Source organism: Uloborus diversus, chromosome 5, assembly GCF_026930045.1.
Source record: "Uloborus diversus isolate 005 chromosome 5, Udiv.v.3.1, whole genome shotgun sequence".
Taxonomy (NCBI): domain Eukaryota; kingdom Metazoa; phylum Arthropoda; class Arachnida; order Araneae; family Uloboridae; genus Uloborus; species Uloborus diversus.
In genome coordinates this window covers 61,792,711-61,809,075 of record NC_072735.1, presented here as the reverse complement: position 1 = coordinate 61,809,075, position 16,365 = coordinate 61,792,711, and the positions used below count along the sequence as shown (strand labels likewise).

The 16,365-nt window shown below is 30.1% G+C and overlaps 1 protein-coding gene across 1 annotated transcript in view; it reads right to left on the bottom strand.

Annotated features, from left to right (window-relative positions):
* The window catches only part of LOC129222291 (dynamin-like), a 63,244-nt gene that overhangs the window by 17,522 nt on the left and 29,357 nt on the right, over positions 1–16,365 (bottom strand). Inside the window, exons 11-18 of the mRNA XM_054856777.1 lie at positions 11,958–12,115; positions 9,462–9,513; positions 5,662–5,775; positions 5,469–5,578; positions 4,274–4,553; positions 2,745–2,801; positions 2,427–2,599; positions 1,812–1,979 (exon numbers count right to left, since the gene is read on the bottom strand). Coding sequence (XP_054712752.1) covers positions 1,812–1,979; positions 2,427–2,599; positions 2,745–2,801; positions 4,274–4,553; positions 5,469–5,578; positions 5,662–5,775; positions 9,462–9,513; positions 11,958–12,115 — 1,112 coding nt within the window. The remainder of the gene's footprint in view (positions 1–1,811; positions 1,980–2,426; positions 2,600–2,744; positions 2,802–4,273; positions 4,554–5,468; positions 5,579–5,661; positions 5,776–9,461; positions 9,514–11,957; positions 12,116–16,365) is intronic.

The window sequence follows — 16,365 nt, the reverse complement described above, 5'->3', positions numbered from 1 at the left end:
GATGATGCAGAATGGTCGATTAGTAGTCTAGTATTAGTAGAATGGCAGATAAAGCAGATACCAAGCAGACGATATTAGGAGATTGGAAGAAAAATGACCTTTCATGGGCGAGGTGGTATTGAGGGTGCATTTCCGCTGCCTCGCCTGACAAGCAAGAGAACAATTACAGATGCATACACACAAAACAAAGAGTACAATGACAATTTTAACTAAATTAAGATTTCATTAAAACATAAAAGAATTGGGCAAAAATCTTTAGCAAACATTTATGTAACCTAAGTAGAAATAATAAACCCAGTTAACAATTTTTAGTGGGGTTAAATATAGCAAAAATATTTTTCAGACAATTTTAAGCAATGACCTTCGAATGAACCTAAAATTAGTCAAGTTGGCAGAAAAAATAAATTCTTGCATTTAAATAGAACCAAAGAAATTATTTTTATCATTGAAATTAATTATTATTACTATTATTGTTTTGATTCCTATTTGACCTATTTTGTAGATCTAAATGATTTCTTTCTTTCTGGGTTGTGCAGGAGCTTTAAACATTCTAGGGCAAATCTTATTTGAAAGGCATCATTTCTTTTAACGGTTCCACTTGAATATTTATTTCTCTCTTCAAGCAAATTATCAGCACAAGACTTCAAATTTTGACAGTCACAAGCTATGCTCACAGCATTTTGCAACAAGTGGTATTGCCTATTAAGTCAACCATTTATCAGCAAGAAAATGCTTGACGCACACACTGCACGATTCTTCCACAATTGCCCGAAAGAATTGAATGCCTATCAGAACTGGATCTTACTCCTATAGAGCATGTTTACATTTAGGACATGTTGAGAAGGCATCTTTAGCTGTCTTCCACTAAATTCAAGCTTCATAGTTGCGAAGTGTGGCTTTATGACTTACAAAACCTAGAATATTTGTTTTGGATCAACAAATATTCTTTAATTTCTGACTTTGTTATTATTAGTTTACGTGAACCGTATGTACATGCCAAGTTTCATGGTTCATCTTAATTTTTTTTTGAACGCAAATATGTTTTATGCAGCAGTGACTCAGCCTAATCTCACCTTAATGACTTTAACTAGAAGAGATATTAATTAAAAAGTCAATTCCCAAAGATGTTTCATGCACTTCAAAATCTTCTGATCTATGCTTGCTGGTATCCTGCCACCACTGCTTTATTCAAAAGTGACATTACAGAAAACATCAAAACAATAATTCCTGTTATGAGCGATTCTGTATTAAATTCAGCACCATGACAAAAATGGGATTAATTAATGCAGTGCTAATTAATTAATGTGCTGCCACTATATGTAAGTGACGTTTACACGCAATGCATTTCTTTTCACCTATTCTTTCGAAAGAATGCAATTCTCTCCTCAAAAACATCACTTAGCATTCTTTTGCTAACTTATAAACTGCCTCAGGTAGTAAGAAGGAGGCGAAGCCCCCAAAGTACATTGCTGCTCGTAGTAGATGTGCACTAACCCGCTACAGACGGCTGGTATTAATATAAAAGGCACATCATGTAATTTTAAAATGCATTTTTAACTTTTAATGCATACAATATGCTAGTGAAGGTGTTAGACCGCCAAACGTGAGCTAGGCATGCTAATTGTTTACACAGTATTCAATTAGTTTTAAATGAACTCTGATGCAACATAACATACAATACGAATACTTTTAAATATATTTAAGCAACATAGAAATATTGATTTTATATATTTTAATAATATTCCCCAACTTTGCAACATTTTTAATTAAAACTAAACTTAACTTTATGTATCAATAGTGAATGAACTTACGTAGGAATTAAGGGGGGAGGTAAGCCACCAGGTACAACTCTTGGTGGAGCAGCTGGCGGAGGTCTATTTGGACCAGAAACGTCTGGCCTACTTGGAAGAATTGGAGCATTTCTAGAAATCGTAGGAGGAGGCGGTGGTGCTCTTGATGATGTATTACGTTTTGTGGCACTAAAAAGAAAAATCATTAGTAAAAAAACTTACATTTCGATTTTTATAAATGCAACCTTAACAAGGTAAAACTAATTTCTCAAACATTCAAAAAGATTTTTCATGATGACAAATTGCACATTATTTGCAATGTACTGCATGATTGACAGTTTTGTGCAAATTTAAATGCAAAACATCAACTCTATGTCCCTATGCAGTGATAACTGACCATATAAACAGTGTACAATGTGTAATGTAATACTAATTTATTATACAAAACATAATAACAATAAAAAAATGCTTTTGTTATCATATTACAGTAAAAGTTAGTTTCAATCTGCCCAGTTGAAATTTTGTATACGTGTTGATTCTTCAAGAACAATTAATAATTTATAAAAATGCTTGGAGAATATTGGAATCTGCTTCAGGTGCTCGAAGCTCTGTGAATAAGATACTTAAGATGCTTACCCGGGTGAATCTGGAGCTATCCAGTCATCTTTAACAGGTGGTGGTAAGGGTTGGTATGATGTCTTCATAGAAACATCACTAATTATATATAATGCTTCTTTACAAGCTTGATATAGCCTCATAATGTCTTCTCTTTTACGTGATTCTTCAGCTGACTCTTCCATTAGAGTGGCCTGTAAGAAATCTAAAATATTAATTGTCAGTAAAAAAAAAAAAAAAAAAAAAAAAAATCAGCAAATACAAGAGCAAAAATTACAATGCAAATACTCAGTTTAACTTATAAAAGGGTTTTTGATTTAAAAAGTTAAATATAAGTACCTGATCACAAGCAGCATATAAATTAGCTAACAGGTCTGTATAAATAAAACTCTTAGTCTGAAATAGAAGAGAAGCATATTAAAATAAAACGAGAATAGAAAATCATTTTCAAGCATTTTAAGAAATAGGGTTAAGTTCATCTGAAAAATCAAGTAATTAAAAAAGTTGACATCACAAGACAAAAATTACTACAGCATAAGACCCCAAATCCAGAATGCTCAGGACTGCAACCTTTCCCAATTTTGGATTCTGATTGAAAAATCAGTGAAAACTCTCCTGCCGTGCAGTATTTGTCAAGTTTTTCCTGGTTTCACTAATGTTTGAGCTAAATTTCTTTTATTTTTTGGTCAATCTGAATGAAAGTACAGTCAACGTTCTTTAGAATGGACCCCCATTACTGCGACCCTTCCGTTATAGCGACCGATGCAGAAAGTCCCGTTCCCTATTCCATAAATGCAATGTTATTTTATGGTCCATTACAGCGTCCAAACTGAACTGCTCATTCCAATATGACGTCCAAAATTAAATTTATTTTATTTTTTTTTGTTATCCTGAGGACTAACTATTTGATAACTAATACCTATTTAAACATTTAATGTTTTTAAAGAGTTTCAGGTTGGTATAGGATGACAGAAAAAGAAATGATGGCAATTGCACCTAAAGATTAGACATAACAAATTGTATTTTTTGGAAACTAAGAAAGTGGAAAGCTTCTATATTATGTAATAGGAGAAGATATACTTGGAGAAAATTTTAAAACGAGAAGGAAACTAGCAAAATATTTTTTTAATGTAACTGTTTTATTATTTTGCTGGTTTCTAGATTGTCTTTTGAGAGGAAGCATAACTTTGAAAAACTATTCCTGCTTTGAAAAAAAAAAAAAAAAAAGACTTCATAACATGCAATACGCTATAACGACTTCTCGTTATAGTGACCGATTTCGCTTGGACGACAGGGGTCTTTATAATGAGCGTTGACTGTATACTTCGTTATACTAAAACAAAAGTCGGAGATGACTTGCTACAGCCGTGGATGTTGCATTTTATTATTATGCAATGTGCCAATTGATACAATAAATAAATCATATTTTCAATACAACTAATTTTGCACTTTTGTTCGATAGGTTTTGTATTGTACACTTATGAGAAGAAAAAAAGAACCATTGTGAATCGAAAATGGATGCTAAAAAAATGCTGCCCAATAACAGCAAACGCTCACGTACGCATAACATGCGCCATTGAAAAAATTTAAAAAGAAAAAAAAAAGCTGATCTGACAGTTCTGTGTTTTCAACAAGTAATTGACGAACGTTAACAATTTTTTGTTTAAACATTTAGGGGAAAAGTTCCGGATAGCAGGATCCCAGAATTGGGGTCTCATACTGTATCGTTATACCTTTATTTTCACATGTCTATGGTGAAGTTTTGCAAAGTTACAGGGGGAAAAATGTTTAAACTTTACACCCTAATGCAGAAAGTTACATGCATTGTCATAAAATAAATAACATGAAATAAAAAAGTCTCAACTTACATTATTAATTGTTAAATGCATTATGAATTTTGGGACAAGATCCCTAAATGTCTTGGTTATTATCTTCATATAAGATTCTACTAAGTTCCTAATTGTTTCAACTTGACGCTCTAGTTGAGGGTCCAAGGAAGTAGTGCTGTCATTACCTTCAGCTTCTCCATTTACATTAGAAGATCTTTCAGGATAAATACCAGCTCTTAAAAAAGAAGCTTTCCAACTGTCAACTTCTTCTTGACTTTCACATGATAATTCTAATTGTTTATAGTCTTTGAACACGTTCCTAAAAACACACAATGAATAAATTAAAAAAATAAAATGAAAGTGTTAAAATCAATTATACTTAAGTGTTAAACATATTTTTATAATCATTGAATTTGTTAATAATAAAATGAAGAGGTTTAGAAATCATTAATGGGAGCTCAGAGACTTGAGTTGAAGGGCGATTTTCTAGTATATTACAGAAAGGTGAGAACCATGATGTTTACATTTTTGATGCAAAATGTAGCAAGGAGCTGAATTTGTTAGAAATCTTTAAAGTCAAGGTTTATAACTACCTTTTCCAAAATTTTCTAAGTTTTGTTAAAGTATTTGAAAACAAAATTTTTTTAAAAGTACTTTACAGTTTTTTAAGATCAAATCATGCAACTTTTCGGGAGTTGGGAGCCCCCAACAAACAGGGAACAGTAAGCTATAGCTTGTTTATCTTATAAATTCAGCACTGATTATAGAAATATTAATAAACTTCCAAGTTTTGAAATTGTCTGAAAATAATAAAACACATTATTTATCTTCATTTTAAGGAAAGCTGCTTTAGACCTTTAATGTGTAAACTTAAAAAACACTTTTGGATTGAAAAAAAAAAAAAAAAAAAAAAAAAAAAAAAAAATTCTGTTAATGAATTTCACATTTAAAAATATTATTAGAGACTATATAAAATTAACAAAAGCACCATAACTATAAACAATAAATATTTACAAATTCTGCTGAAGCTTTTAAAGCTTTTTCTGAAAAAAATTGCAGTGTTTTACACTGGTATTTTCAAAAAAATGCACCAAGTAATAATGAGTTTCTGTCTGGATGAGTCACATATCTATCATTATTCTATTACAACACAACAATATTCAAATGTGAGAATGAAGATTCCACCCTAAAAAAAATTAAAAAAAAAAAAAAAAGAAGAAGAAGAAATGAATACCTTTGGTCAGGATTAAATAAAGCGAAAAGAGGTCTACGAGACATGAAGCCAGCTTCAACATCTTTAATTTTTAAACTTTCAAGAGGAAGCATATATTTTCTTTCTTTCTCCTAAGAAAAAAAAATCAAACAAACTGATAAAAAAAATTTCTTTCAAACGTTTTAAAAAAATCTAAAATTTTCAACAAACTTACCTCATCATCCTTGTACCATGTAAGTAGTTCCGATGTTAAAACAAACCAATAATCTCGAGATCCCCCTTTCATAATACCGAGATTGTGAATACACATCCAACCTTTTCTAATAACCTAAAAAATAAAGTTTGTCAATTTAAATACTTGAATTATATTTTAACAACATTCAACAGAATTATTCAGCTTTCATGATACAAAGCAACATTAAAGTAGCAAATGTATAAGGATTGTAGCCTTTTTTGTGATAGATTTTTGTGCTTTAAAAGCAAAAAAATTTAGAAAACACTTCAATAATAATTATATATATAAACTCTTTTTAAAGGACATGAGTATGGGTGTGGGAAGTTGAAAGAGCCAATTAATACCCTTTATATAGTACAGCATTCTTCTTTTTATAACATAGGGTGTGTTTGTAACCTTTAACAACTTTGCTCTAGACCTTGATAAGTCAGATGAAATACCTGAGCATTCAATTATCTCCTCTTCATACTAGATTGCTCTCCCCTTCTTTTGATTTGCGTTTGAAATGGGACAGAGGCAGAAGAAATGTACAAATACACTCAATCCGATTTGGACTCAATTGACGAAATTATTTATAAAACAAGTGTAAGGTAGTATCTTCAAGTGATGATAGGGACAACCCGATGGGAGATCACTGTGACCTCCCAAAAACTTCCTTATTAGGGGAATTTTGTCTGACTCTTGGGCAAAATTACAACATGGTTTATTTTGATTTTGTTCAAAAGAAGCAATTCATAGTTTCATTCAAGTTTTTGGGCTATTTCCTATGTAAGACTTTTTTAAGCAGTCCCTATCCACCACATAAAAATTGGTTTGGGAGAACATGATAGCAGAAAAAAGTGAAGTTAACTAGTATGTTGTGGCCATCATGAAACTTTCTTCTATATCTTTCTTATAATTGATCAATCCCCATGCTTGACGAGAAAGCAATATTCCCAACAAAAACAAAATTACACATGCAAAAACTTGACGACCATCCTAATATCTGAATTATCAGGAAAGCAAAGCAAAGAGCGAAAACTGAAAGTTATTTCTAAAGCTTTGCATGAATTAATTACAAATATTTTATTTGTTAACAAACATAAGATGGTAACAGTTAAAAATTTTAAATCATTGAGATAATATTTCCAATCTTTTCCATTCAATTAAAATCACGAGAAATAAGCAGACAATAGTTTTTTACGATTTATCTTTTTTATTGTTGCATTAATAAAGCTATTTTTATTTGCGAAAAAAAAAAAAGAAAAAAGAAAATCAGCATCTTTTGGAGCGATTGGCGCCAAAAATAAACCAACGCCTGTTTACGCATGGATTTACATTTATTCCAAATTTCATCCAGAACGTAGCATTACAGGGTGGCGACAGGAACTGTGAAAAAAAGTTCCCTGACTTTTCCCTGATTAAGTTCACCAAATTTCCCTGATTTACGTTACCAATGATAATGGTTTTCTTTCTTTGCTCTACTTGAAATCCATTGTATGTTTGTATAAAATGCAGTGTTTTAAACGTTTTAAGTTGCGTAAAGTTGTTGAAATTAAAGATATATTTTAAAAAGATGCTACTTTTTTAATAAAATGATTTTTTAAAAAAAGGTCAAATTTTTTTGGGGAAAAACCCCCTACAAAACAGTATATTAAATTTTTCTACATGGAAAGATTATAGAAAATTTTAAAAAAAACTTTACTTCCTGAAACCACTTAGCATAAGAATTTTAAGAAACTATTAAAATTACTCTTAAAAATATATGCGTATTTATGATAGAACTAAAAAGTAATTGAAATTATTTTGAACTAAGTTTTCAAACAGTATAATAATCGTTGCAAGAATAACAAGTAACAGTGAAAGAGTAGAAGTAATGTAGTTATTCTTATAATACTAATTGACATATTTATGCAAAACAGATGAAACCATTTGACATCCATTCATAGAGAGCTTTTCTCTAATCAAGAACATATTTTTTAATGAATGAATACAGCATTTTAACAATAAAAAAAAGATATTTACTTAAATACACAAGTTAACTCTTTTTCGAGTGATTTCAATATGTAACGAAAAACAATCTTAGATTGCTTTTGTAACAAACAACTTTGAAATGCAAGAAAAAAAGCAATTAGTTAATTTCAAAATATATAAAAGAAGAAGACAACTTGGTTATAAAATTAAAGAATCACTTAAGTCTGAAGAAAAGAAAACCTTTATAATCTGAGGTGACAACAAATAGTATAATGGCAAAAAACAGTTTTTTTTATTGAAGGTTCAATTTTAGCAATTAAATTAGAAATGCGAAGAAGTAATAACTTTTAAGCTTTTATAGTATTAATTCAAAAACCAAAGATTTCTTGAAATCGTGATTACAGTACGCTAATTACTTCGAGACAATGGAATAAAGGCAAAGGAGCTGAGGCACTAATGAAGGCTTCCTCTTTGCCTGTATGGTTGTTTATTTTACGTAGAATTGAAAGCGTAAAAGGAAATTTCAAGCTAGGTAAAATAAACAACCTAACAGACACAGAAGCAATCTTAGGAAGTTCATCCCGTGGTTAATAGGTAAGATTCAATACTTCGACGTTGAGGAAAAAAGATGCACAAATATGCGGCAATGTATAATCGCACCTCATTAATTTTACTTTTTTTTTTGAACAGATAATTGGCGGAAAATGCGTAGCGAAGTAGAGTACTTAATTTTGTAAAGCAAAAAAAAAAATAAATAAATAAATAAATTTCTTCATAAAATCAATTTTCCCTGATTTTTTGCTATTTTTTCAAAATTCCCTGATATTTCCCTGACTTTTCCCTGATTAATAAAAGTTCCCTGACTTTTCCCTGATCTCCCTGATCTGTCGCCACCCTGCATTACTTCTTGAGATATGGCACTCACAATGGAAAAAAAGAACATTTGATCGCGCCACCCCTTTTCAGTTGTTGACACCAAAATAGAATCAACTCTTATACCCTATAAGGGCTGTTAATAAATTTTTGTTTGATTCCGTTCATTATTTCTTGGGATACAGCAATCACAATTGACGATGAAAAACGTTTTACAGCTCAACCCCCGTTTGAGCTATTGACACCAAAATTGAATCAGCACCTGTTAGGGGGTAACGTATGGACCAAATTGTGTTTGATTCCGCAAGTTCCTTCCTTTGGAATAGCAAGCACGCATAACTCAAAACGTCCCATTGCTCCACCCCCCTAGGACGAATTCGTGCCAAAAACCAATGGGCACAAGTTCACATAGGGGCACATATGTGTACCAAAATTTTGTTCGATTTCATGCGGTAGTTTTTGCTGTAGAGTGGCCACAAAAAACTGGTGTGACACACACACACACAGACAGACAGACATTTTCCAAAAATGGTCAAAATTGAATCAGCACACCTCAAAACGTTCAAATCTGTCAAAATTCAAAAAATTGCACGAATCCAATACTTCCTTCTATATATTTGATATAAAAGAAAGTAAAACTTGATAGAAGAAGCAGTAATAAATGGTTGAAAACAATTGTTCAGTAATAAGTACATAGATAATGTAGGAAACAGTAATGAACTCTAGGCAAACCTTTTAAAATTTCAATTCAAACTTATGATGCAAAAGACATAATTGTGTATGTTTTTGATCAGTTTTTTTGGGTGTAGTTTATGTTTCATTTAGCGGAAATTCATTTTTATATTAAAAAAATTATACTGAGCACTTTATAAAATTAACTTTTTTTTACAAGTTAAATGATTCAGATATTATAATAGTTATTTTTATAGACAATTTACATAAATGCAACTTACCTGGTTTCCTAATTTTCTTTTTCCAGTATTAGCTTCTGCACTTACTTGAGCACTTTATTTAAAAAAAAAAAAAAAAAAAAATTTACCAAGAATATATTGAAATGTCCATAGAAAAAGTTGATTATAGTGAAAACTCTCATCAATGAAGTTTTATGAATATATTTTATTTTTGTTATAAATTTCAATGCTTTGAGGAATTATTGATTTTGTATGGCCATATTTCTTCTGTACTGAAATATGTCAAATCAATGCAGGAACAAATATTTGCCCTTTTCTTTCTTACATCAATTCATTTGTTTCATACACACACTACAAAAGAAGCTGAACAATTAAAAAAATGTAGGAAAAATAATTTGAAAGGCAAACTTGAAATAATTTTAAATCTGATTCATCCAAACGACACAAAAAGGTTCTGCACATAAAAGAGTGCATTAATCAAATAAGGAAACATTGAATTATCCAAAGAATATCAAGATATAAGCAGGAAATGATCCACTACATTAAATGGTTTTTGAGTTGGAAAATTTTTTTGAATACATATTTTTTTGTTGTACTTATATCTGCGTCAACCGGGGGGGGGGGGGGGACCTTAATATGAAAATTACGATCTATCTCTTTAATAGTGACTGTCTCTGACCCTTACATGAGCGCTTTCTCAAATAAAAAATTAGTATGATGATGACACACTATTCACAACATTATTTCATCCTTATAAAGTGCAATCAGTCATTTTAACATATGCATGATCGTTATTGTTGGCAAATAAGGTATGATAGGCCCTAATTTTTTTTTTATCATGTATGCATTTTTAGTACTAAAACAAAACTATTACAATTTATATGCAATCTGTTGTTCTTAATAAATTCCATTTAAAAACTATGTTTTGATAAAATAATTTATACTATTAAAAGAGAGCAAATAATATTTCACAAAATATCTTTAAACTTACAGGTTGCACAATGTTACTACAAGTTTTTATTGCAAAATCACTTCAGAGATAAAAAGTAGATTACAGCACAAAAATGATTAAAATGTTTTTGCAAAATTTGAGTGATTAATTGATCATGCTTTATAAAATGAGAAGGGGGTTGGGGGAAACAGGCAGCTCACTATACACAGCAATGAATAAAATAAATGTACTTTTCAAAATATCATAACACAACAAGAACAGAGCATTTTCTGTGACTTAATGGGAACGTTAATATTTTACTTTAAGCACAATTCATGGATTATTTTTACTCATAAAACAGCCTTATCATCATTACATTGTTAAGAAAAATTGTTAGAATGAGAAACTGGGCATGCAAAGAAATTTGAGCAAGTGCATAGAAGAACAATTTTGTAATCTTGGAGAACTTACCCTCCAGTAAGCTCAAAGCTGTAAGGAACCAGGAGTGAAAATATATAATAAAAAGAAACAAAGTAGATAAGACTAACAAAGAAGGAAGAAGAATAGAAAGCATTTAAAACAAAGCATTTAAATTCGAGAGATGAAAATATATGGCAGTATTCTTAAACCATGCATTTGTAACAATAAGTTGTACAAGTAAAAAAAAAACACACACACACACATAGCACAGTTACATTTTATGAACATTTGAAAGGTAACAAACTGAAGAAATATCATAGTATTTCAATGAATTGGTGTTCAATGTGAACATTTTATGCTAAGTGTAAGTAACAAATAAAATTCAGTCAACCAAGTCTTTGTCAAACAAGTCATGCAATTTTTGGCGATTTTACTGCTTTGTCCATTTTTCACCACAATTAAAAAACTAAAACAAGAAAAGATTTATTCAGGAGAAGAGGGGAAAAGTAAGGAACTAAAAGCAAAAATTTGGAGTTTTGAGTTCTCTAAGAAGAAAAATTTGAATACCAGTTTTTAGGAGATATACAAACCATGAGACTGCAACTATAAACAACTGCCTTAAATTTTCTACAAAAATTAAAATATTATACAAAATTGACTTTGTGCAAAAAATCTGTGATGTGTTTTGCTTCCTTCAATATCTAAATTAGGGTGCACATAGCTTGTCAGAATTGCATTTGCAACCATATGTCCTACATGACTCTTGCTTATTATAATGTGACTGACATACATGCAGATTTTTAAGGATTAGTTCTGAATCACCCTGCATATATCTGAAGCTTCATAAGTGGATGCAAATTACATTCGCTGCAAGAGCAAGATACTAAAAATGTGATAGATAGAGAACACTATCAGAAATCAAACACTTACAGGAAAAGTATAAAAGAGCACATAAAAACAGATTGAAGCAAAAAAAAAAAAAAAAGGGGGGGGGGGAGTTTAATGACAAGAAGAAAAATTGAGCAAAATCTATTTTTTTTTTTTTTTAATTTCATATAATAAGAAATATCACAGGAAGGCAGAAAAAGAACAGCATTCTGTTTTATTTCAATATCAATGCACCTTGATTTGATATAGGAAACATTTAATTGTATGTATAAACAATTATATTGAATAGTAAGTCTTACTTTGTAAAACCAATGAAGTCTTCATGATTTGTATTCATGTAAGCGAGTTCTACTTCAACTAAAAGAGACAGCTGCTGTTTTGTTTTTAGTTCACATTCCCTAATGTGAGTAGTAATGATTCTTTCAATTTCATCACGTAAGTTAGGATAACGATTCATCTAATAAAGAAAATGATACATGTCACAGAAAATAAAATAAACTATACAAGTTAATTCTTTTAAGCAATGAAAAAAAAAATAAATTGTAAAAACAAAGTTTGCAATTCATAGAGTGATATTTGTTTTGTGTTTACCTTCATTGCAAAAGTTCACGGCTTTTGAATTTGGATGCACTTATTCATTTATTAATCTAAGCAATGATTGCTTTTATGTATTTGACATGTAAAAACTGGAAGCATATTGAAACTTTTATGCACAATTTTGCTTATTTTCATTAATCTGACAATGTTTAAAAAAAAAGAAATATTCATATAACAGAATTGAAGAGTAGTAGCTTGGATGGTACAAGATAACTTCGAAAACATACTTTTTCAGAAAAGTTGTAGCATTACATTTTGTGGACGAAATTAAATACATATAATCTTAATACATCAAAAGGCGATTTTTATCTAAGCTTTTGTTACAAATTGTAGTTTTAAAATGTATTTCCATAAAATATCACATACGTGTAAGTAAAAAATATCAAAACATTTAAAAAATTGTGAAATAAGATATTATCTTAAAATGCAACAATTCCATAAATGAAAAATTATCATATAAGCTTTGTGCTACAATATGATTAAAGTGAAAAACCAATGTAAATAAAACACAAATTTCGAAGAAACAATGGAGCCTCTTCAACAGTGCAAAAAGCTCACCAACACAACCGAAAGTCGCGAGAGAACATTGAAGAGGCTCCATTGCAGCCTTGAAATAGCTATATGCTGTATTTTCTTCAAAACTTGTGCTTTATTTACCTTGGTTTTTCACTTTAATCACAACAATCCCTTATTATTTCATGCCTCAGTATGTGAATCATTTGAGTAGTTCACACTTTTTTTTTGTCTCCAAGCAATTGCAGGTAATAAAAAATTTTCCTTAACAGAGATACCATTTTCTTGGTGAAAATAGGGTATTTCTTAGTGAAATTATTTTTTTCTTTTCTTTTTTGACAATTAATAAAACAGGGGCGTTTTCAATTCAGCTGAATTCTCTGCAGTTAAATATATTGCGTATACTTGTTTAAATTAGTATTTCACTAAAAAACAACCACAATATTTTAACTGTTTTTTTGTATTAAAAAAAAGCAAAGGGGTACGATATTTCTTCTTTGTTTTTATTAAAAAAGCTATCTTAATAAAACAATAATCGAAACTAATGGTATTTGCACATATCAATCAATCTCTTGAACTTTAGATGAATCTTTAATTTTAATGATTTCAGTTATATTCCGGTTTCATATATACAGTGCAGAATCTTATCCGGGAACCAAAAAACCGGGAAACCAGAAAACCGGCAACCTGTTCCCGATTTTCCTACCATTTAAAAAAAATACGCATTTTTGGCAATTTTTGAAGAACTAAGCATTAATAATATGAGCGGTTTCTTAATAAATACCATATTACTTATCTATATACGGGAAAATGTTTACAAAAACGAATTTCAAAGGGTTATCCTTAACGTGGGGCAAAATTCCCAAAATATTTTCTTGAATTAAAAAGTACACTCGAGAATGTCACACTCTAATGCCATATTTTATTGAATGGTCTCCAATTAAAGCTGTTTAGAGCATAAGTGACGTCGCAAAAGCGAGGGAAATGCCGAAAACCAGATTCGCGAATTTTTCAGATTTGGAATCTAGAAATCGACAAACGCAAGACTCATTAATCAAATTTCTATTGGTATGAACTTAATGCAAAGGCAATAGTTATCAATAACTACAGTAATCGGAAACACCAAATCTTTAGGAAAAATTTAATTAAAAAAAACGTGTTCCTGAAAACAAATTCTTTTATACATTATAGTGGAAAAATCGCACATTTACGTTCAAAAACTTGTTTCTTGCCCTTTCCTTCATTTTCTTTCATTTTAAAACATTGAAAAGTGGTGGATGTTTTTTCTTTTTCAAAATGAATGTCAGGGGATTTTTTTTGTTGCTTAAATTATTCTCTCTTTAGTAGTTTTTAATGTTTCGATATTGATAAGCATTTCTGAACTCTTTTCTTCTTGTTTTAATATGTATTACTATTTATTACAGTAATTTCGGTTTTATAAACAATCAGCCAATAGCGCTTTTTAGAGATCTAGAAAACCATGAAACTCAGATATCCGGGATAGCGATGGTCCCGAATTTCCCGGATAATTGGTTCTCTACTGTATCATCTTTTTTGCCTCCCAACAAGTGCAATATAAGGCAGAGCTACTGTATTTTTACGAAATTGCCAGAATTTAAAGCTTCAGATCAACAGAACTAGTAGTTCTCTTTCAAACAATAATGTAATATGGTAGCTCCTTGTTGTATTGCTTGTCCAGAAACAACAATAGCATAGTAAAAATGTCACTAATCCTTACAAAAAGAATAAAGTACAAGTAAGTTGCAAGTGTTCTTTCCAAATTGTCAGTTTAAGAAAACGTTCCAAACAAATCTATTACTATGAATCATGCATCTTTGCTATTTTCCGAAATAATGTTTTCAAGATGTAATTTTTGCCTTTTTTTGGATGAAAAGAAAACATCTAAAATGGTTTGCTATTTTTCATGCTTAAAAACTTGTGGTATAATTAAAATGAATGATCAAGAAACGGTTTTTCTTTTGAAGTGTCCAAAAAGCTACCCTTCTTTCAGCCATGATCTATCTATATATATAAAAATGAATGTTTGTCTGTATGTCATCCATGAACTCAAAAACTACCCAGCAGATTTGGCTGAAACTTTTACCGTTTGTTATTTTTGGTACTGGGAATGTTTATAGACCAGTTCGAAAAAAATCCGATCGATAGTTCCTTTTTTATTCCAATTTAAGTCACAATCCATTGGATAAATACGACAGGGTTCATACACTTTTGGTTAAAAAAAGTTCCCTGACTTTTCCAGGTTTTCCAGGTTGTTTTTTAGAAAATTCCAGGTTACTCGCTTCATTCAAAATTTAAGTTTAAATAGTAATATTTTTAAAATAATTAAAATTTTTCAAAGTAGCGATGCAGAAGGACTGAAACTTCTCCCCTTAGATTTAAAAAAAAAAAAAAACTTGTTTTTTTTTTCGTTTGTTTTCTCTGTCAAAATTTTAAGTTTTTTTTAAACATTTTGTTCAAAATTGTTTTAATTTGTTTACTATTTGTTGAAAACAGAGTACTTTCAAATTATTTTAGCGTTTCTTTGATGTCACGCGTAATATTATAGCGTTTTGCTGTAGTCCTGCAGCAACCTTTTAGCATCCGCTTTTGGTTTACAATACTTTTTATTTTCTTATAAGTAGGTTACACAAAACATATTGAGCAAAATGCAATGCTAAATTTCAGTATAAATATGATTAACTTGTTGCATCAATCGGCATACCATGTAATGCATAGTAACAAAAATCAACTCCGCCAATCATAGGCCAATGCCAATAATCTTTTTTTTTTTTTTTTTTTTCACATATTAAAGGACGCTTACATTAAAATTTCAAACTTTCTTTTCCAGAAAGTAATAGTTAATTTTCAAAAATTCATAACTTTTTGCACATTTAATGTTGTTTTCAATATTACACATTAATATAAACGTCCAATTCTGTTTCTGGAAGTTTAAGTCTACTTCCATTGTGCAAACGATCAAATATGGCGACAAAGTGAAAAATTTAAAATAATAAGTAGATTTTTGGATTTGTAGTATAAAAGTAGTAATAAATAATTAATAATCCTTAAAAAACTACAATAAAAGCAAAATAGTCAGTATTTAGCACATAAGAGTCTAAATCAATTAAAAAAAATGTTATGAAGATTAAATTTTGCATTTTTCCAGAAAATAATTACAAATTATCCGGAAAAAAGGGCAAAATTTGTGTTGTTTTCAATAGTTTGCATTGCAATTAACATCCAATGCCATTTTCGGGAACTTAGGCACTTGAAAAAGTCTTGTGTACTTCCATCTTGGGAATGACCAAATATGGCGGCTATGCCCAAAAATAAGAAATAACTTTAATTTGTTGCATGAAGACAATTAAAAAATAATAAATCTTCATGATACTACAATTCATTGAAAAGTTTTTATCACATTTGCGTCCGAGGCAGTGAGGATAAGATTAAGTTTTAAGAACAAAATTTTTCATTTCTCAAGAAAATTATTACAAATAATAATAGAAAAACAATTTGCAGACCATTTTTTGTTGTTTTCATCAGTTTTCAATTAAAGAAAACATCCAATTCTGCTTTGTTTTTAGAAACTTAGGCATT